This window comes from Felis catus, chromosome B3 (assembly GCF_018350175.1).
Source record: "Felis catus isolate Fca126 chromosome B3, F.catus_Fca126_mat1.0, whole genome shotgun sequence".
In the NCBI taxonomy this organism is placed as follows: domain Eukaryota; kingdom Metazoa; phylum Chordata; class Mammalia; order Carnivora; family Felidae; genus Felis; species Felis catus.
The window spans coordinates 86,650,201-86,673,429 of NC_058373.1; the positions used below are offsets into that span (position 1 = coordinate 86,650,201).

The 23,229-nt window shown below is 39.2% G+C and overlaps 1 protein-coding gene across 6 annotated transcripts in view; it reads left to right on the top strand.

Moving 5' to 3' along the window:
* TTC6 (tetratricopeptide repeat domain 6) overlaps positions 1 to 23,229 on the top strand; it is a 220,311-nt gene that overhangs the window by 12,940 nt on the left and 184,142 nt on the right. For 3 of the 6 annotated variants that reach the window (XM_045059830.1, XM_045059826.1, XM_045059825.1), the window contains exons 2-3: positions 205 to 386; positions 13,524 to 14,474. In XM_045059830.1, coding sequence (XP_044915765.1) covers positions 249 to 386; positions 13,524 to 14,474 — 1,089 coding nt within the window. In that variant the 5' untranslated portion in view covers positions 205 to 248. Of the gene's footprint in view, positions 1 to 204; positions 387 to 2,618; positions 2,776 to 13,523; positions 14,475 to 23,229 lie in introns of those variants that run through there. The other 3 variants (XM_045059827.1, XM_045059828.1, XM_019832949.3) reach the window with 3 other exon arrangements.

Genomic DNA, 23,229 nt, shown 5'->3' on the forward strand with positions numbered 1-23,229 from the left:
TGGTAGTCACATTTCAGGGCTACATTAATTTAATTTTTTTTCCATTTTAGGAACATGGCCTATATGTTATTTTTATGCAGCATCCAGGATGGCACCAAGAACAATTTGCACTAAGCACTTTCGTTATTTGCTTATTATCTTAATTAGCATAAAAAAATAATGTTCTTATTGTCCTTTAGACAATAAAGTTACTTGTCCACTTAGGGTGAAGCTGCCCTCAAGAAGTCCACAAGGCAGTGGTGGGTGCAATGAAACTTCAGGCGACTACAGAGAAATCTACAGAGATCTACAGAGAAAGATCTACTGTGGGATGCTTCTCATCCTGTGGTCACTCAGCAGCCATTTTGAGTTCCTTATGTTGGGGAGTAAGGCAACAAACCTTCCAGGTAAGATTATCATCTCCATTTGACAGAGCAGGTTGCAGAAACTCGGGGAGCATAGTGACTGGCACAGTTAGCAAGGCTGGGGTCCCTACCTGGCTCTGTGTGCCTCTAGTGGGGGCTTGCCTCAGGGAGGCCAGAGGATAGCTGAGCACACCTGTCTCCACAGCAGGGCTGCTCCGAGGCCCAGCACCAGGGGATTGTGCGGCAGAGCATTCTTTTCTCTTGAATTTCTGGGAAGCATCAATATCATACAGGACTTCCAGATGATTCTATCTGCCACTTTCCTCATCTCATTTATTGGTTGCCTGAGTATTTGGAAGGATAGACATTGGTAGAAAGTAGAGAAATACAAAATAAACATTTGAGGGCCATTAAGTACCAGGCACTGAGCAAAGCACTTTCATTTACATGATGGCATTTAATTGGTTTCTCTTTGGGCTCCTTTAAACAATGGTGAAACATAACACAAGAAAATAAATAAAACAGAAAATAGTGGTTTATCACAGAGAAAACTCCAGCAGCCGTCAACAAGGTTAAAATACAGAACAGTGCTAGCACCTCAGGACTCCTCCTTGTAAGTGTCCGCCTAAACACCATCACCTTCCCCACTCCCAAGTTGACTACTATTTTGGCTTTTATGGTTATTACTTTTTTTTGTATTTCTTTGTAATACATCAGCTGAGCATGCATCCATCAGCACTATAGTTTTGCTGTCTTGGTTTTTAAATATTATATGGATGGAATTGTACAGTGTGTACTCCTTGCGTTTGGCCTCCTAGCTCACAGAGATTGATCTATGTTGTTTCCCATACATGAAGGTTGTTCACACCCTTCATGTTTAGTACTGCATTTTAAGAATATAGCACAATTAATTTATGCACTCTACTTTTTTTTTTTAACATTTATTTATTTTTGAGACAGAGAGAGACAGAGCATGAACGGGGGAGGGGCAGAGAGAGAGGGAGACACAGAATCTGAAGCAGGCTCCAGGCTCTGAGCTGTCAGCACAGAGCCCTACGCGGGGCTCCAACTCACTGACCGTGAGGTCATGACCTGAGCCGTAGCGGGCCGGCCGCTCAACTGACTGAGCCACCCAGGTGCCCCAGCACTCTACTTTTAAAAAGTTTTTAAGAATTTATTTATTTTGAGAGAGAGAGAGGGAGAGAGAGAAAACCCCAAGCAGGCTCTGCACCGTCAGCACAGGGCACAATCTCACCAACCATGAGATCATGACCTAAGCAGAAATCAACAGTCAGAGGCTTAACTGGCTGAACCACCCAGGCACCCTTTTATGTGCACTACTTTTAATGGACATTTGGATCCATACCGGTTTTAAGCTATTATGAATGAAACTGCTATGAATATTGGTGTACATGTTTCTTGGTGCCTGTTCACATGCATTTCTTTTTTTTTTTTTAATTTTTTTTTCAGCGTTTATTTACTTTTTTGGGACAGAGAGAGACAGAGCATGAACGGGGGAGGGGCAGAGAGAGAGGGAGACACAGAATCGGAAGCAGGCTCCAGGCTCTGAGCCATCAGCCCAGAGCCTGACGCGGGGCTCGAACTCCCGTACCGCGAGATCGTGACCTGGCTGAAGTCGGACGCCCAACCGACTGCGCCACCCAGGTGCCCCTGTTCACATGCATTTCTATTGGGAGTGGGATTGCTGGGCCATAGAGTATGGATATAGTCAACTTTAATAGATAATGCCAACTACTGCTTATGACCTTTCTTATCTTGGACATCAGAAACTGAATATGCTGAATCAGGATTTTAGTAGGAACTCTCCAGAATTCTGAATCTCATGCCTTTGATTTCAAGATTCTTTTTATGAGTTGTGCTCTAGGTGCAGGGCATGGGAAATACCCCTGAAATGTACTCTTGGCATTTAGTGCAGACATACAGTTTAAAAGTATAGCAAAAAAAAAAAAAAAAAAGAAGTTTTAAGTTTCCCGGTTCAGCATTATTGGTTTAAAAGTACATGACTGCCAAGTAAGCAGTTGGTTAAATTGGGCAAAACTGGCGATGTGGGAAACTCCAGTCCAGGAGGGTCTTTGGGACCAGCCACTTCACGCACGGGTAAACAAAGATCGTTCAGTGTGGGGTTAGGGCTTCGAGCCCAACGGCGCTCTTGCAGCTGCTTCTGCTAGGCAGAAACGCGCGGGCTGGGACCGGTAGCGCGGAGGGATCCACAAGATCCCACCTTGCTCCTGGGCTGCGGTGCGGCGTAGGACGCGCGGCTTGTTGCCGAGCAACGGAGCGCGTTCTTCCTTCCCGTAGGGGCTATCGGAGCCCACCCGGCCGCTCCGCCCCAGGAAGGCCGGTTGGATACACCGCGGCAGTGCCAAACTTCTCGCCACCTGCAGGGGAGCAGGGGCGTCCTCACCGGCCGGTGAGAGGTGGACCGGGCGCGGGTGACTTACTCTGGGACTCTGGGAAGTAGAGGCTGCGATTTTTGGGCGGAGCTATCGTGTCCCCTTCCGCCTCTATAATCCAAACTAATCTCTGAGAATATCAGGGTAGAAAATAAGGCTGGTGTAGAAGAAGGGATTGGGGCAGGAATAGGGGTTGGGGTGCTGTCGGGAAGGGTGAAAACCGGGTGGAAGGGAAAGATAGTGACGGCCGGGCTGTAGGGAAAGGAAAAGGAGTGAGGAAGGCAGAAGACTGGGAGGAATCAGAGGGACTGTGGGGAGGGAGTAAGGTCACAGTGGAAGGAATTTAATTTCCAACGCCCTGACCTTTCCTGTGTCCCTTGACAAGGGCTGGTTGTTTTGGACAAACCTTAAGCACCATTAGGTGACCCCCCCCCCCCCCACTGATGTCAACGCGTCTCATTTGGGAATAGTAAGCTGTTTCTTGAGTGTGACCCAAAAACTCTGGTGGGCTGTGGGACACTGTAGGCTTAATGCAAGGATTATCTAGCATCTAAGGCCACAGATCCACAGTGAAACTATGCTGACTGCCACAGCAGGAGTTTAAAGGAGTTCAATAGTTCTTTTAATTATGCAACATTCAAATATAAGAGTTCAGTAAATTGGTTTTTCCTATTTACAGCTTTATAAAGGTATAATTTATATTTCCTAAACTGCACAGAATGTACAGATAGTAGTTAGTATAATGTGTTGTAGTGTAGTGTACAGGTGCACAGTTTGACAGATGTGTATAACCTCTGAAACAATTACTGCAATCAAGATTACCAAACCTCTTTTTTTTTTTTTTTTTTCCAAATTTGAACTTAAATTCCTTATAACTGAATCTTTTCATTCCTCTGCTCCCTTTGGTATCCACCCCTGTTCTCAACTGCACCTACATCGCCCAACCAACTACTGGTCTACTATGTGACACCACAGAATAGGTTGCATTTTCTAGAATTTTATATAAATAGAAGCATACAAGATATACTGTTTTGTGTCTGGCTTCCTTTATGCAGCATAATGGTTTGCTAGGACCTTTGCCTTGATTACTGTACTTTATAGTAAGTTTTGAGATTGGGTAGTGTAGGTCCTCCAGTTTTTTTAAATATCATTTTAACCACTTAAAGTTATTTGAATTTGTACATGCATTTTAGAATCAGCTTGCTATTCTATAAAAAAAGGTCTGCTGGAATTTTGATTCAGATTGCATAGAATCTATACATCTATTCGGGGAGAATTGCCGTTTAAACAATGTTGAGTCTTCTAGTTAACATGGTTTGGAATTTTATGTAGGTCTTTAATTTCTCTTAGCAATGTTTTGTAAAGTTCAGTGTAGAGATTTTGGACATCTTTTGTTAGATTAATTCTCAAGTATTTTATGTCTTTGGAAATTATTTTCCCATTGTTTGATGTTGGCATATTAAAATACAGTTGATTTTGTATGTTAACATATTTTACAATCTTGATAAGTCACTCATTAGCACTAGTAATCGTTTTGTAGATTCTTTGGGATTTTTGACCTAAAAATCACGTCATCTGCAAATGGGAACTGTTTTACTTTTTCCTTTCTAATCGATTCCTTTAATTTCTTTTCCTCGCCATATTGCAATGGCTAGGACCTCCAGCATAATGTTGAATAGATGTGGTCAGAGTTGAGGCACTATTGCCTACTTTTCAATTTCGGTAGGAAAGGAAAAATATAATGTTAAGATGTAAGGTTTTTGTAAATTCTCTTAATCAGATAGAAGGTGTTCCCTATGAAGCATATTTGCCCAGAGTTATTTCTTTATTATTATCATGCATGAGTATTGTATTTTGTCAAACAATTTTCCTCTACCTATTGAAATGATCATATATTTTCTTTTTTTCCATTTTCTGTTAATACTGTGAACTATATTGATTGTCAAATGTTAAATCAACTTTTCAACCTTGGGATAAAGTATATGATCAGAATATATTATACTTAAAAATATAGTTTTTGGTATGATGTGCTAATATTTTATTAAAGATTTTTGTGTCTATATTCATGAGGGATATTGGTGACATAACTTTCCTTTTAATAAATGCTTTTGTGAGGTTTGGTATTATGGTTATGTAAGTCTCAGAAAATAAGTTCCTTCATCCTCTGTTTTCTGAAAATACTTCTGTTATTCCTTTCTTGAGTGTTTGAGAGAACCATCTGTGCCTGGAAGTTTATTTGTGGTAAGATTTTTGGTAATGGATACGTTTATTTCATATAGTAATATTAAGATTTTCTGTTTCTTATGCTAATTTTGGTAAATTGAAATTTTCAAGGATTTGATCATTTTATCTAAGTCGTTGAATTTGTTGATATAAAGTTGTTTATCATATTTTCTTATTATCTTTAGGACCTGTAGTGAAAAGCCCTTTTCTATTCTTGATATTGGTGATTTTGTTCTCTCTCATGTATTTTTAAACAGTTTAGGTAGGGGTTTTCAGAATTTTGTTGATGTTATTAAAGAACCAGCTCTTGGTTTTGTTAATTTTCTCAAGTATTTTTCTGATTTATGTCCTTATACTTACATTCTTCTGTTTATTTTGGATATACTTTACTCCTCTTTTTCTAGATTCTAAATGTAGGACCTTAGGTTATTAATTTTAGACCTTTCTTCTTTTTGATTTAAGCATTTAAGCTGTACTTTTCCTTTTGATCACTACTTTAGCTGCCCCTGATACATTTTGATGTTGTATTTTCACTATTATTTAGTCTAAAATATTTTCTAAGATTTAATAATATTTTTTGTATTCCATTTTACTGCCTATTGACTTTTTCATTACATTTCTTTGCATTATTTTAAAAACTATTTCTCCAAGAATTACAATATACATTCTTAACATTTAACAGTCTAGAGTTAATACTGAACTAGTTCACATAAAATGCAGAACCCTTACAAACATAGTTACCTTACCTACCCCATCCTAGTCTTTTTGGTTCTTGTTATATGTGTTACATCTAGATACAAACCCCCCAACAATACCATGGGATTTTCATACAATTAAATTAAAAAAAAGACTAAAAAAATGGCCTTTTAAACTTACCCAGATATTTGCCAGTTCTGATCTTCATTCAGTCCTGAAGATTCATATTTTCCTCTTGTACAATTTCCCATCAGTCTGAAGAAATTTCTTTAGCATTTCTTATAGTCTGCTGGTAATTAATTCTTTTAGTTTTCTTGTATCTGATTATGTCTTCAATTTGCCTTCATTTTTAAAAAAATGTTTATTTTTGAGAAAGAGAGAGTGAGTGGGGGAGGGGCAGAGAGAGAGAGAGGGAGACAGAGGATCTGAAGCAGGCTCTGTGCTGACACCAGAGAGCCTGATGCGGGGCTTGAACTCACAGACTGTGAGAATATGATCTGAGCCAAAATCAGATGCCTGAGCCACCCATGTGCCCTAGTTTGCCTTCATTTTTTAAAGAATATGCTTGCTAGATATATAATCTGGTGTTGACAGTTCTTTGTTTTGTTTTTAGCATTATAAATCTTTTTTCACTATTTGGTTTCTTTGTTTTTTGCCTTTAAATTTTTTAAAATTATATATATATATATATATATATATAGAGAGAGAGAGAGAGAGAGAGAGAGAGAGAGAGAGCGAGCGAGCATGGGAGAAGGGCAGGGGAAGAGAGAGAATCCCAAGCAGTCTCCAAGCTCAGTGAGGATCCACGAACCTAGGATCATAACCTGAGCTTATATCAAGAGATGGATGTTCAACCCACTAAGCCACCCAGGTGCCCAGTTTCGGTGGTTTTTGATGGGAAGTTTATGGTCATTTGAATTGTTTCCCTATAAACAATGTTTTTCTCTGTAGGCTCTCAGTATTTTATCTTTGTCTTTGATTTCCAGTAGCTTACATGTGGTTTTCTTTGGTTCTATTCTGCTTGGAATGTGCTGAGTTTCATGATTCCATAAATTTATATATCTCTTCATATTTGAGACATTATTTCCTCTTCTTCTTCTTCTTCTTCTTCTTCTTCTTCTTCTTTTTTACAGTTTTAAATGTTTTATTTATTTTTGAGACAGAGAGGGAGAGAGACAGAGCACAAGTGGGGGAGGGGCAGAGAGAGAGGGAGACACAGAATCCGAAGCAGGCTTCAGGCCCTGAGCTGTCAGCACAGAGCCCAACGCGGGGCTGGAAGTCACAAACTGCGAGATCATGACCTGAGCTGAAGTAGGACGCTTAACTGACTAAGTCACGCAGGTGCCCCAAGACATTATTTCTTTAGGTATTTTTTCCATCCCATTTTCCCCTCTCCTTTTCTGATACTGCTTACCTATATGTTATAGCTGGTGATACTGCTTCACAAGGCTCTAAGGCTGTTCCCCATGCCACTTCCCCCAGCTTTGTTCTTTCTCTTTTAAATGCTGGATAATTTCTGTTGATTTATCTTGCAATTCACTGACATCTCCATTTTGTTAGCCAAATTTTTATTGAAAGAATTATATTTTTCAGAGATAAAATTTCTATTTGTTTTCATTTCTAAGATTTTCTATCTTTTTATTCATCTTTAGTATACCTCCCTTTACTTCACTGAGCATAGTTATAATATTTGCTTTAAAGTCCTCATTTAATAATTTCAACTTCTGTGTCATCTCTGGACTAACATCTGTGCCCTTGAGAATGAGTCACATTTTCCTGGATCTTTTTATGCCGAGGACTTTTTAAATTATATTCTGGATATTGTTAATATTTTATTGTGTGGATTCTGGGTTCTGTTTTATGCCTTTGAAGAATGTTGATGTTTTTCATTTGGCAGGCAATTCACCAGGTTGCACTCACTGTAAGCTCTATCTTACTCTTTGTGATTGGAAGTTAAGTTCAGCTAAATCTCACGTCAGCTCTTTAAGCCTTTGTTGTGTTGCTTTGAGTTTGTTCCACATATGCACAGTTCAGAGGTCAGTCTAGACTTGGATGGGGTTTAGACACAGAATTAGGGGATTACCTTCTCTGGCTTTCTCTCCTTTGGGATTTTTTTTCCCTTTCCCTTCAGTGGTGGTTGTTGCCAGGGCTCTTTTCTCTGATTCTTCTGGCCATAATGATGAAGGGCTTTCTATCGAAGTTTTTGCCACCTGCACTATGCCATTTTACAGTATGGATGGCATTTAGGGAAAAGCCACAATAACTTGGAAACTTACCTCTAGGCCAGTGTTTCCACAAATTTCTACTCTGCTCCCCAGTCCTACTTTTGTTTACTTGTAAGAATCCTCAGGTACTTGTTTTTTTTTTATATTTTTCCCAGAGTTTATCAACTCTGTTATTAGTAGGGGATTTTCTGTGGATGTAGATGTGGAACTCCAATAAACTGCTTTTGAAATTGAGACCATGCAACATTTCATATGTCAAAAGCATTATGATAATAATACAACTCTTTTGTTTTCCTATTTTCGCTATTTAAGCAAATTTGATGAAGGAAGTTCAGGAAAGAAAGAACATGGGAGAAGAAAAAGGCAGGGAGGATGTTTTGTTGTTCCATTGCCTGTTCTGTATTTATGTTTGTGTGTATATATGTATATCACAAAGGCTATGGGCATATTCTAGGTACTAGTTATAACAGTAGAGTAAGTTTTTTAGAGACATTGAAATTTCTATAGGCTTCTGAATAGTTTAGAGAAAAAGCTTTTTGTGAGCTCGTCTCTATTTCCTGTATCATTTTTTTTTTTAATTTTTTTTCAACGTTTATTTATTTTTGGGACAGAGAGAGACAGAGCATGAACGGGGGAGGGGCAGAGAGAGAGGGAGACACAGAATCGGAAACAGGCTCCAGGCTCTGAGCCATCAGCTCAGAGCCAACGCGGGGCTCGAACCCACGGACCGCGAGATCGTGACCTGGCTGAAGTCGGACGCTTAGCCGACTGCGCCACCCAGGCGCCCCATCCTGTATCATTTTTAACCAGCACAATATAAGTGTGAGTTACCATTATTGATATTATTAAGATTCAGGGCAGCAAAACAAATATTATAGGAAGTTTCAAAAATAGAAAAAATACCATTATCTTATTTTCTTAGCAAATTGGTTAAAATAATTGTATATTTTCTATTAAGCTTTTTCATAAATTATAATCAATGCATAAACAGATCTCACTTCTACCACTGATACTTCAAAATCAAATAATTATTTTCAGAATATTTTTATTTTCCTTGCAATGTGAAGATTTTACCAGATATGGTAGACTATCCTTGGACTTAGATGTTTCTTTTGGAACTCTGATGTTGTGCATTGGAAGTTGATATTGATATGAAATTTAGGAAGTGAATTGTGATAATATTTGGCCATGGACCCAAGAGAACCTAAATCTTGCCCTTAATGTGTTACTCCTCCCACTGAGGTATCCATGACCATATGTAGAAGAGGTCAAGGCCTCCGCATAAGCAGCTGGTGCTTTGGCTCTATTCTTAATATAATAATCTGATGAACTAGGTCTAACATATGAAAGATTCCTTTCCCTGTGTGAGGTGGTTCCATGTAGCTTAGAACCAAGTTATCTGGTGGTCTGCTCTGTTTATTTCTACCTTATTTTAAGTCTAGAGCAGAGTATGGATCTTCTGTTCCGATCGGAAGAATGGCCATACCTGCAAGAATTGGATAGCAACCTGTCCCAGAGTCCAGAGAATTCACTAGTTAGTTCTCTTTGGGCCTTTAGCCATTTTTGGCTGGAGAGCTTTCTCATGTCTGATCATACCTTTGGTTGAGGAAAAAAGGCTGGCTCTTGGTCTTTCTGACTCCCTCGCTGAACCTCCTGGGAGAGGAAGAAGAAAAAGGCTCAGAGCTCCAATAATTGGGAAAGAAACAGAGAGTAAAATTACTGCTCAGGTTGCAAAGATTTCAAGCACATTCTGTCCGTCTTAAAATGTAAGGTAAATTTAACCTGGATTGTGAGCAGCAGGCTTGACACCGTATGTAAATTAATACTTTGTTTTTTGGGGACAGCTACATTATTTTTCCTTGAGAATCTCCAAACCAGAACTAGTCTCTTTCTTTCAATAAATTGCTTACCAAGAAAAAGAGAACCTGTTATTTTCCCATGAGATTGGATGTTTAAAAGTTATTTCACATATTTTGTAATGTTGAGGGGTGGGTGAGAAGAAGAAAGGCACCAAGTTTTGATGGACTGGCCCATTTAGCATTGCGATACCACCTACCTTGAAAATACAATAGAAGTTACTGTCAAATTAGAAGTTCTATATCCTATTGGTTTATTTTTACACTTGAAGAGCAACTTTCCTATGAAGAATTCAAGGAAATGTACTGAGAAATGTTAAACAATGAACACTTGATAAACTTCAATAGTAAACCAAGGGCCTGAGAGAAGTTGGGAAGGGAATACAAAACAGGAACTAAGAAACAAAAGGGAAGTGCATTGGGAGAGTCAAGTCAGATTCTCATCAGGTATTAATGTGCTTCTGTTCTGTGCTCTCTTCTAGTTACTGCCTTTCAGTCTTTTGTAGGAAGAAATGCAGATGGTGTCAGTGTGAGCATATTACCACCTGTGCAAACAATAATAGCCAAAACACTATGAGGAGGATTATGCAGCATTTTTTAAAAAGAGAAACTTCCTTAAGGGTTTTAGAAATCATTTCTAATATTCATATACTATAGGACAGGAAAGAGGCAACAGCATATTATTTTCACTTTTTCTTTCTTTTAAAAAATTTTAAAAGTTTATTAATTTATTTTGAGAGAAAAAGAGAGAGGGAGAATCCCAAGCAGGCTCCGCACTGACAGGTCCGTGGGGCGGATCTCACAAACTGTGGGATTGTGATCTGAGCTGAAATCAAGAGCTGAACACTTAATTGACTGAGCCACCCAGGTGCCCCTATTTTCATTTTTTAATGTGAAATCTGGTTATGGATAGAGCTGAACTGTTCGAGGTCTAGGCATTGGTGGAGACGGGTAGAGAAAGAAAGCCTGTTGATGAGGTGAGCCCTCTGCCATGTAACAGGGTCTTCTGATTGAGAATCAACAGCGGATATTAGAGATGAAAAGCAACATGACTATATTTAGAGGCTAGATAGGATGTTTTGTTCATATTGCCCATAATACTTGGTAAATGAAGAAATCTAATTATAAAGATAATGTTTTTATGAATTAATGTAAGCCCAATCAAGAAGGTGGATAAGATGATAAACAAAGAAATGCAGGGGCAGCTGGGTGGCTCAGTTAAGAGGCCAACTTGGGCTCAGATCATGATCTCACAGTTTGTGAGTTCAAGCCCTGCGTCGGGCTCTGTGCTGACAGCCCAGAGCCTGGAGCCTACTGTGGAGTCTGTGTCTCCCTCCTCTCTCTCTCTCTCTCTCTCTCTCTCTCTCTCTCTCTCTCTCTCTCTTTCCCTCCCTCCCTCTCTCTGCCCCTTCCCTGCTTGTGCTTTCTCTCTCTGAAAAATAAATAAAAACATAAAAAAAAGAAATGCAAAGTAAAATAAGAAAATATTTTCTACATTTAGTCTTAAATCCATCTTATTTTGGTACATGGCTTAAAATGAGATATAATCCCCCCCCCCCCCCCAGTAATCAACCAGTTGCCTCAGCACAGTTCATTGAATAACTCTTTTCTTGACAATTTAATGCTGTCTTTACACTATAACTCATACTGTTTTTAATTCTTTTGCTCAGTCTATTTGATGATTCTAGCAGTCGTATTTCAGTTTTAATTCTTATATCTGTGTAAGTTTTAATTGTCTTGTTAGAAAAGTGCTCCCTCATTTCTCTTTTTCAAAACTTTGCCTGTCTGTCCTGTTTGTTATTTCAAATGAACCCAGAATTATTTTTCAGATTTCAAAAATATAATTTTTAGATTTTGATTATGATGGCATTAAACCAATACAGTATTTTGGGAAGGTCTGATATAATTATAATATTTGATTTTTTCACCAAGGGACAGTAACTGTCTATTTAGTAGAATCTTTCTTCTGTGTCCTTTAGTAAAAATTTAAAAATGTATTCATGCAGTTTCAGCACATTTCTTGTTATGTTCATTGCTAGATACTCTTTTAAAAAAACACAAATGGAATTTTATCACTATGTTTTTAAAGGATCATTTTGGTATAAAGGAAGTTAATTGGTTTTGTATAAAATTTAAAAAAGTTTAAATGCCTTGCAGAAATCTATTGTAATTCTAAATAGTTCTTTGATGTTTAGATCTTCCAGGTAGACAATCATATTTGCAAATAATGATGATATTCCAGAGATGTTTCTGCTTTAGTATTTTTTTCCCAAAGAGCCTTGGCCTTAGGCAAATTAACTAAAACAAATTAGTTTTTTCAATTCATTTTTTTCTGCTTTTGTTTTCATTATTATTATTATTTCATCATTTCGTATTTTACCCTTATTTCTTAAAACTCTCCTCTTGTTGGCTTCTGTGAACTTTGTTCTCCCCATTTTCCTCTCTGTTGCTCCTGCTCATCCCACCTCCCACAGATGCGTGTGCCCCAGAGTCTGTCGTTGGGCCCTTTTCTGTTTACACTTCTTGTCAGCCTGGCTTTTGTTTATGACCTCAGAGCTCTCAGGATCTGAAAATCCACTTATGATCATACATGAACTGGCCCTGTTGAATAGCAGGGTTTTTTTTTTTTAATTGTGATAATAAATACACATAACATAAAATTTACCATCTTAACCATCTTTAAGTGTACAAGTTACTGAATAGCAGAAGCTTTATTGTGTACTTGGCTATGACCCAGACTTCATCAAGATGATTCAAAGTTCTTATTTTAGGAAGGATCTTTAATTGCTCCTATTTATTCCTTCTCATTGGCTAGATCCCATCAGTTTTACCTTGTTATGTCTCTCTTTTCACGCTGCTAGCTACCGAGGCCAGGCCTTATGCTCAAGCTGTGCAGGTTCTTATTTGCCTCTCTCCCTTTATTATTTCTCTCACTCAGTATTGCCCAAGCAGCAGATCCTATCAAGCCACTTTTCTGTTAAAAGTTTTTGAATGGTTTTCAGTAGCCAACAGAAGTACAAACACTTGGCATTCAAGGCCTCATGATCCTGCTACAGCCTACCTTGTGGCTGATCGCCTCTCTTCCTTCATACAGTCCACTGTAGTTCAGGAGACATATTGAGGGAAATGGGCTGGGTATGGGATGGAGACACTCAGGACCAGTTAGTTGGAGAAGGAAGAGGAAACTGCCATCTTTCCTCAGGAGTAGGGATTTGGACCTTGCACTGCCAGAGTCTTCATTCCCTACCCCCCACCCCTTCACTCCAAACTGCAAATCTGGAATTTCATATGAAAATCTCTCAAAATTGTTGGTACAAATTAATAATTTTGAAAAACTTGGAGCAATTGAAAAATGTGTTTGTGGGCTAGATCCATGCCTCAGTTGATGACCTCTGTTCTTTCTTTAGATGCCTGTCTCCCTTGTCTGGAATTGGGACATTATATTATAGTCTAAAGAATTGTTAAAATAAATCCAATAGGCATTTCAGAAATTCCACTGTAAAAAAGTTAACTGCTCTAAAGGTTTTTCATGGTTCCTTTGAAAAGGCCAATAGTTGGATTTAAAATGATATAAACTAATACTGCCCACTTGTGCCTCTGGAGCACAGCAAGTATTCTACCATGAGAGGGTTTTTGAGCTGGTCTTGCATATATCAACGTGAGTTTTGTTATATAGTCATACAATAGGGTCATACTATATATATATATATATATATATATATATATATATATATATATATGATACGATATATTGTTATTTCACAGGACAGATTAGTCAAGATGTCTGCAATTTCAAAGCATTTTGGGTTGAAATACAAAGAAGAATCATACATCTTTAAAGAGCTTGAGAAGATTCGCCAGGAAACTAAAAAGGACTTTCTCCGATTCAAGCAGAAGTTGGCCTCCAAGCCGGCTGTGGATGAAGGCCCAGTGTTGGGCCTCCAGGTCCCCGGCCCTGCGCGTCCCGGGGAGAAGGGCAGCGCTTCCTGCGCTGGACCCCCAAAGCCATCAGGGTCCCCTCGAGCTAAAAGCCCTACGACCCCCGCTGCGGCCCTCCCGCAGCAGGCGCCCCGAGGCGCAGCTCGGCCCCCGGGCCCCAGCGAGGCGGCCACTCCCGGGAAGACCCGGCCGTTTCGCCCCCAGGACTTCTATTTGCGGAGCTCCGCGTTCCTCCGGCACCGGCCCCAGAAGAAGCCGCCGGTCATCGCCTCCAGGGCCGGCACGTCCAGACCGGTGGTCCTGATGCCGCCGCCCGCGCCCAGGGAGAGGCCCGGGCCGCGCCGGGGCCCAAGGAGCCCGCGGCCCACGGCCTCCAAGCCCGTCCTGCACCCGGCCCCAGAGGGCGACGCGAAACGGGAGACCGCTCCGCTCGCAGAGGCCCTCTTGGCCAAGCCGAGGAAGGGCAGCTCCATTTCCAGCCAGGAGGACGACGCGGAGGCGTGCAGCCGGCTGTGGAGAGCCAGGAGTCGCACCCCGTCCTTGGGCGAGGGCTCCGTCAGCCTGCCGCGGGAAGGCGCGCGGCCAGTGTCCAAAAGCCAGCGGGAGAGGATCGCGCCCAGCCATTCGCTGGAGGCCCAGCAGCAGGTGCGAGTGATCCCGACGTGCATTGAGGAGGTCATCGCCTCACTGCAGTCTGAGGCCCAGCTGACCTCCGACCGGACCATCAAAGAGCTCATACAGAGTGTCCTCGGCCAGCACTACGACATGAAAATGGAAGTAGGTAAACCAGCCGCAGGGTAGTATTTCTTCTGGGTAAATGCTGCTTCAGGAGACGTTCATTATAGATTTAAGTGCGTGTGGTGTGGTATAAGCAAGACAAGCTAGACTAAACACTGGGGTGTTATGCAAGTGCTTTGAATTTTGAATTTGAATTTTTTAATATTTCATTGCGGGAGGGTACAGTCTTTTCAGTGGGAGAAATTGAGAGGTTATTTCAAAAATTAGTTCAAAGATTAGCTGTAGACCTGAGTAATACATCACTGGTAACCTTTCAAAGTCTTTGTGATTATTTAGTATTGAAATCACAGATGTTTTATATGAAAAACTCAGGCTTTTTCTGTTACGGCTTAGCATTAGCAGTGAATGTTTATCCAGAGCACATCGTTGTATTACTACTAAGAAGTTGAATTAGTAAGAGTTCTGTGTTGTTTTTTTTTAGTGACAATCACTCTCTTAAAATATTTTTAAAAATTTACTAGTCAATTAAAGAGATTATTAGTGATTCTTGTGTGCCAGGCAAAAGAAGACAGAGTTTGTGTGCATTTTGCCTTGACAACCTCATCAGGTGGATACCCATAAGAGCCCCATTTTACATAAGAGGCTTCCTAGCTTTAGTGATGTTAAAGGACTGTCTCAGTTGTCCCAAACTAAGGAATGGCAGAGCTGGGATTCTACCCCAGGTGGTCACACCCCAGACACTGGACTCGAAGCATGCCAGAACTGTCCGTTTGTTGATTGTGATATGTCCCCAGGAGGGAGCAAAGCCAAATAGGGTCATGGGTTAAGATATTTTGTCCATTATATAGACTTTACTCTGGCAGAGACATTCAAAGCAAAAATAATAACAAGGGAATCTGAGTCCCACAGAAAGACAGAGGGGGGTGGGAGGGAGGGAAGGGGGGGGAGTGGAGGGGAGGGGATGAAAAAAGAAAAAAGAGACTTTTTTTTTTTTTTTGAGAATGGCAATGAGGATGACTGTAAGAGGGAAGAAGATTCCGTTACTGTCCTTGGCTGCAGTGCCAGACCTGTTATTTGTACACAGAATACTGCTGCCACATTGTGTCTTTAAAATAGTTTCAGTACCAAAATACACTCTGGCTGTCATTTAAGGAATGTGATCATAAAGCCTATTAGGGAACAAAAACATGTAAGGACAAGAGTCCTCAGTGTCGTCTTTGACCTAACATTTGTCAGCAGAGTAGGACAAATGTTTTCAACTAAGACCCACACCTCCTCACAGTTACTCAACAAGATCAGCGTGGCTGCTTGGGGATTTCTAGTTGGGTTTTGTGTGGGTCTCACAGAAAAAAGAATCAGGGATGTGCACTGGAGAACCTTAAGAAAAGACAAAAATGTTCTCAGTGTCTGCCCCCGTAAGAAGTAACTCTGTGACATTAGTCAAGGTACTTGACATAAAGAGGGGCCCATATTAGAAACTGGCTCAGAGGTCCCGTGCAGTTGGGAAAAAGTTGCTTTCAGGCCATAAGATAGAGTACATTTTGAAGGGTTCAAATAGAATAAAATATAAGAAGAAAGAGTATCAAATGATGAATGAATACTGGGACGGTGAGTTCTGTTCTTTGTGGTATTCCATTTGTCTTGTGTATCCTTTTTTGGTGCTTTCAGTTACCTGAATTGTTTAATGTAGGAGAGTGGCCTGGAGCATCAGAGTTCAGGAGCAAGGGGTGCTGACACTGTGTTATAGGACTTAGCCAGTAGCAAGTGCCCCAGTCTCATCCCTGCTTTCCATTACATTGATTTTTAGTGCTTTTGTGATTTTTTTAGTGCTTTAGCGATTTCATTCTTGCTTTTGAAGTTTTGCCTTTCCACGCAAACGATTCCAGAAGACAGAGCCTTGCATTATTTTGAATCAAAGTCCTTTCAAAAGTTTTATTAGGGTGAGAAATGGCTGTGGCTGGTTACGTAGGTGATGGATAGTAATAACAATGCAAGTGTAAAAGTGATGTCTAAATTCTGATTTTAAAAATTCATAAGATTAGAATAAGGACATTTGTTTTAAACATTTGTAATTTGTGTAAACAACATACTTTCGAGGATGAGCAAGGAATATGGTTCTTCGCTTTAGACATCTTAATTTGGAGTCACACAGCAATTCTCAGAGGGAAAGCTAGAGGAAAAGACAGTCTTGGCAGAATGTGTTGTCTCTGTTTAGAGCTTGGGCAAGGCCATTCCCGACCTAGCATTCAGAGTTTCACAACTACTTAGCTGTCAAGTTTTCTCATCCTTGGCACTAGTGACATTTTGGAGTAAATAATTCTTTGTTGTGGGTGGCTGTTCTGTGAATGGTAGGTTGTTAAGGATTATCCCTGGCTTCTACCCACTAGATGCCAGTAGCACAATCCTCTTGCTTCCCTTCCTCATCCCCTGCCCAAGTCATGACAGTCATAGTATCTACATATCGCCAAATGAGACCCTGGAGAGTAGGGCACCATGCCTCCCACGTTGAGAACCACTGGCCTAAACAGTATGTATACACCATTGTAGGAGGAATAGCAATGTTATATGGCCCTGTGTTTGTTTTACTGAGGCATCAATCACTCACAACATACATTCTAATTATATGAGACTGGAGTTCAGAGACTACCTTCTGGACATTAATTGAGAATGAAGGAGCCAGCCCATCCTTGCTTCTTTCATGTATAGTTGCTTTTTGCCACAAAGCACAAAGAAAAATGGCTTCACATGACCTAGGTAAGAATGAATTCATGTTCCAAGATCTTTTATGAACAAATTATGTGTAGCTCACAAATGTTATATCATAAAATCTATGCCTACTTCCACTTCAGGGAAGATGAAATAGATGTACTTTCTCCTATTTCTCCTGTACAACTAAGTGCACTAGGTATAAGACAAACATGAGAATACTCCAAAAGGTGGAGAGAGGAAGACAGACTGGCTAGGAACTTCGGGTTCTGAGGAATCACATAGTGATGCTTTCTAGGGCTTTCTTTTTGCCTTATATCCTCCAGACTTGGATATAAGGATGCTGGCAAAATAGGAATGCCAGTGGATGCAGTAAAAGCTCCAGCAAAAGCCAGCTCTCATTAGCCAAGGGATCAGGAAAGGAGCAGCCTAGAAAGACATAACTTTTAGGCAATAACTGTACTCCTCTAGCCAGAAACAGCAGAAAAAAAGCCTATGACCCCATCCCCACCTATAACAGCCAAGGCTGAATGGGGATCCTGGCCTTTCAATCTCACTAAGCTATAACAAGTTACCCCAACTTTTCTCCCCACTGAGGTGGTGTCAGTGGAAAGTCAGGACTTTGAACACTGCTCTGCAGTGAAGAGGCTGCCCTCTCCACTTTCCCTGTATCACTGGGGCCATGTGGGGAACAGTAATGAGATACCCCTATCCCTTATAACTAGAATGGTATCAGCAGAGGCCTAGTGGGAGCCAGAACTCCTACTCCCACCCAGCAATAATAAGGAAGCCTGCACCCCTGGTGTCAACAGAGACCAAGTTGGAACCTGTGCCCTCCCCCAACAACCCCTACTAGAGCAATGCCATAGGAAGCCAGCTAAAATAGGAAGTTTAAATGAGATCCAGAGTCTCAGAACACATACCCAAATGTCCAAGTTTCAGTAGAAAATCACTTGTCATACTAAGAACCAGAAATATCTTGACTTGAAAGAAAAAAAGATAACAGATGCCAGCACTGAAATAACAGAGATGTTAGAATAAAGTGGCCCTCAAAAAGAAGGCTTCAGTGAGTAAATATGAGCACATGTGAAAAAATGAAAAAGTGGAAAGAGTTGACGGAGAAATAGAAAGTCTCGTTAAAGAAATCAAAGATGTAAAGAGGAACCAAAGGAAAATTTTAGAACTGGAAACACAATAACTGAAATAAAGCCCCAGTTGATAGCTAAACAACTGAATGGAGAGGACAGAGGAAAGAATCAGTGAATTTGAAGGTGGAACAATCAACTTACTCAATCTGAACAACAGAGAGACAATAGACTGAGAAGAAAGTGTACTTAACTTCAGGACCTATGAGACTATCACAAAAGATTTAACTTTATGTCATCAAGGTCCTGGAAGCTGAGTAACCCCCAAACCAAAGAAACCCAAAGGATCCACACCAAAATATAATTGTCAAACTTCTGAAAATGAAAAAAAAACAATAGGGGCACCTGTGGCTCAGTCAGTTGAGTGTCCAACTTTGGCTCAGATCCTGATCTCGCGGTCCGTGAGTTTGAGCCCCGTGTTGGGCTCTGTGCTGACAGCTCGGAGCCTGGAGCCTGCTTCATATTCTGTGTCTCCCTCTCTCTCTGCCCCTCCCTGACTCATGATCTGTCTGTCTGTCTGTCTCTCTGTCAAAAAAAAAAAAAACATTAAAAAAACCAATAAAACCTTTAAAGCAGTGAGAGAGAAACAAGTGTTACCTATAGAGGAAAACAACTTGAATGACAATTGATTACTTGTTAGAAATCATGGAGGCCAGAAGGAATGGGCACAATATTTTTCAAGTGCTGAAAGCAAAGCATTGTGTACCCAGAATTCTATGTCCAGTGAAATTATTCTTCAGGAATTGAAGGGGAAATCAAGGCATTCTCAGAGAATTTGTCACTAGCTGTCCTACCCTACAGAATGGCTAAAAAAGTTCTCCAAACAGAAAGGAAATGATTAGAAAAAAGGACACCAGGAGGGAAGAACACAATAAACAAAAACTGTGGCTAAATACAACAGACTTGCCTTCTCCTCTGTTTGATATTTCATGCTAAACATTAGACAGGCTCTACACTGTCTAATGTGATTCTAAATGTATGTAGAGGAAATTTAATTTAATGTAAGACAATTATAAATAGGAGATGGTAAAAAGACATAAAAAGAGGTAAAGTTTCTATGCTTCACTCTAATTGACAATATCAGTAGACTTGGTATATATAAGTTATGTATATATAACATAATGCCTAGGATAGTGACTAAAAAAGCCATACAAGCAGATTCACTCAAAAAACACTATAGATAAATCACAATAGAATTATAAAATCTGTTAACTCATAGGAAGGCTGGTAAAAAGCAGAGAAACAAAAACAGAAAAAAAGAAAACAAAAAATAAACTGACAGCTTCAAATTCTAACATATTAATAACTACATTAAATATAAATGGATTAAATACACCAATTGAAAGACAGAGATTGGCAAGTAATTAAATACATAACCAAACTATATTTTGTCTACAAGAGACTTACTTCTGATATAATGATATAGGTAGGTTGAAAATAAAAGATGAAAAAAACATATCATGCACACATTAACTAAAAGAAATCAGGAGTGGCTATATTAAGTTCAGATAAAGTGGACTTCAGAACAGAGAAAATTACCAGAGACATAGAGGGGATTCCAATATGGTAAAAGGGCCAATTCACCAAGAAAACAAAGCAATCCTAAATGTGTATGCACCAAATAACAGAGCTGAAAGACAGATAAAAACTGAAAGGAGAAATAGGAAAATTTACAATTATAGTTGAAGACTTCAACACCCCTCTTTTAACAACTAATAGAAAAATTAGACAGAAATTCCCCGAGAAGAACTCAACAACACCATCAACTTTCAGAATCTAATTGATGTTCATATAACACTGCACCAACAATAACAAAATACATATTCTTGTCAATTGTCCATGGAACATATACTAAGACCATATCTTGACCATAGAAGTGAACTTCAATAAACTTAAAAGAACTGAAATCATACAGAGTGTTATTCTCTGACCATAATGGAATAAAACTAACAATTAATACCAGAACGATAATAGGAAAATCTCCAAACGCTTGGAAGCTAAACAATGCAGTTTTTGTTAATGTTTATTTATTTTTGAGAGGGAGAGAAAGACAGAGTGTGAGCAGGGAGGGACAGAGAGAGAAGGAGACACAGAATCTGAAGCAAGCTCCAGGCTATGAGCTGTTGGCACAGAGCCGGATGCAGGGCTCAAACTCATGAAGGACAAGATCATGACCTGAGCCAAAGTTGGACCTCAACCAACTGAGCCATCCAGGTGCCCCAACAATGCAGTTTTAAATAATCCATGGATCAATAAGGAAGTCTCAGGGAAAAAAGATATTGAACCAAGTTTAAAAATACATGTGAAAATTTGTGGGGTACAGGCAAAGCAGTACATTCATCCACAGAAATGAAAACTTACATTCAAACAAAAACCTGAGATGAATGTTCATAGCAGATTTTATTATTTAATAATCCAAACTAGAAAGAACCCAGATGTCCTTCATGGGGTAAATAGATATATTAATCAGCAATAAAAAGAAAGATACCTACAACAACTTGGATGAATCTCCAGAAAATTATGCTGAGGCAAGCAACAGCAACAACAGCAACAATAACAAACTCCCTGAAAAACAGCAACAACAACAGAAACAATAACAAACTTCCCAACAAACAAACAAAAACCACCAAAAAAAAAAAAACCCCACAAAAAACAACCCAGAAGAAACAATCTCTAAACATTAGAGACTGTATAATTACATTTATACAACATTCTTAGAAGGACAAAACTATAGGAATGGAGAACAGATTTGTGATTGCAAGGGGTTAAGGACAGGCTTAGGGTGAGGTAGGGTGGGAAGAAGTCAGTGTGGCTTTAGAAAGGTAGCATGAGAAATCCTTGTGGTGATGGGAATGTTTGTATCAACTGTAGCAGTGCCAGTGTTCTGGTTGTGATATTGTGTTACAGTTTTGCACATATTACCATTGGGGGAAAGGGGTAAAGAGTACAAAGGATATTTCTGTATTATTTGGTACAAGTGAATATGAGTCTACAGTTATCTCAAAATAAAAACTGAAATGTTATCAGAGTCTATATGCTTCTTTTTATAAGTTGTAAGAAGAGACACAAGGAAACAATATATTCTCTTCTAAGTCCTCCTTAGCTCCCCATAGTAACCAATGCTTATTGTTGTTTATTCTTCTACACTTATCTTAATATTTTAGTACAAATGTGCATACATACATGCACACATAAACAGGGGTTTCTCTTCATAAAAATAGGAATATATGGTGTACATTATTCTGCAACTTACTTTTTGACATATTTCAATATGTACAGCTTCTATTTTTTTCCTTTAAATAGCTGCTTATTATTTCATAATATTTAAACATTTCCTTGGCTCTTTGCTTTTCAAATTTCACTTTTCCTATCCTAGGAATAAATTTTTGTTCATTGGAGGTATAAATTAGGGAACCTACCTGGATCTGGGCCAAGAAAAACAATTTATATTGTTTGGATGACATAATACAATTGGGAGGGACTAGTTTGGACAGATCTTTTCTATTCACAATGATAGACACACTTATTACATCTTTCTTTTACACATTCCCTTTGTGCAGTACTTTGTTGTCCTCATAGACAGAACGGGCTTAGGCTAGTACAAATGATATAATGATTTCTTGATTTACACCTCTGTGAAGTTTTAAATCTCTCAGATTTGGATGCTTTCAACAAATACCAAATACTTATATATTTAATTTACATTCATTTTTAGAAGATGGAAAATATTATATTAGTTTTTGAAGGAAAATTACTGTTTCTTTAGTCAGTTTGATTGTAGCAATGATTTTGAACCGAGTTGGAAGTTGTTCCTTCAAAATAAACTTATTCTTTTGGATACAAATGCAGTTTATTTTCCATGAGGATTTTCTTTCAAGATTGAAATACTAAGTTATTTGAAAAATGAAATGCTAATTTAGTGTAGAACTCAGATGTGTTTTTTTCTGATTCTTTGCACAGATGCTGCACGGTAATAATTTTTCTTTTGCTTGTTTGTATGGTAACGTACCTCAATTTAAACTCTACAGGACAAATGCATTTTAATCTCGATCCATTTTCACATATACCAGGGTTTAAGTACTGTGAGGAGAAGTGAAGAAACATGTTGGCAAAATAATTGCCTTTTCTGACTGTTTCAGGTACAATTATTTGGATATTTATGATAAAAGCATTTCCCCTCTGTGGATTGTTATTTCAACACATAGCGCAATTTAAATTTTGATTTCCTGATGTAGACGTTTTTAGATGCTTTAAAATTTTAAGGACTGGTCCAAGGGCTTAGACTTTCTTTCCGTAGGAGATGAAGTGGGCATTATCTAAGAAGTTGCATACTTAAAATCCAGCACCATTTGCCACCTTAACATTGTATGGTTTTAGTCCACTTTAGGGGTAATTTTTGTGATATCTTCAAGTCATGATTTTCATCTATTTTGTGTAAAGTGAGAGGAGAGACTTTATACAATTTAAAACAGTTTTTTGAAATTGAGGGCCTAGAGTAATATGGCCGCCTTGACAGCAAATTGAAATACCGGAATATCCTAGTTGGGTTACATGTTGACTTATTGTACATGGAAACCATTTATTTTTATTACTGAAAAGCATAGTATTTGATTGTGATTTAAGTCTCTTATTCTGTAGCTGTAAACAGCCTGAAGCTAGGCAGCTGTATTCTTTACAATTCTTGTTTTAAAGCATAATAGGTAAACATTGAATTTTAAGGATGGGTAGATAAACAGTTTTGACAGTAAAATCAAAATCTCAAGAACCAGCAAACCACAATCATGTCTGAACATCTCTCATCCCAAATCCAGGCAGCCTAATAGACTGTGCGGCACATTATCTAGTTGTACTGAGTATGTATTTCATTTTGGGGGCATATTATTTTACAGGTACCTGGTTTCCCTAGTCCACTGCAAAATGCACTGAATCCTGGTCTCACCACA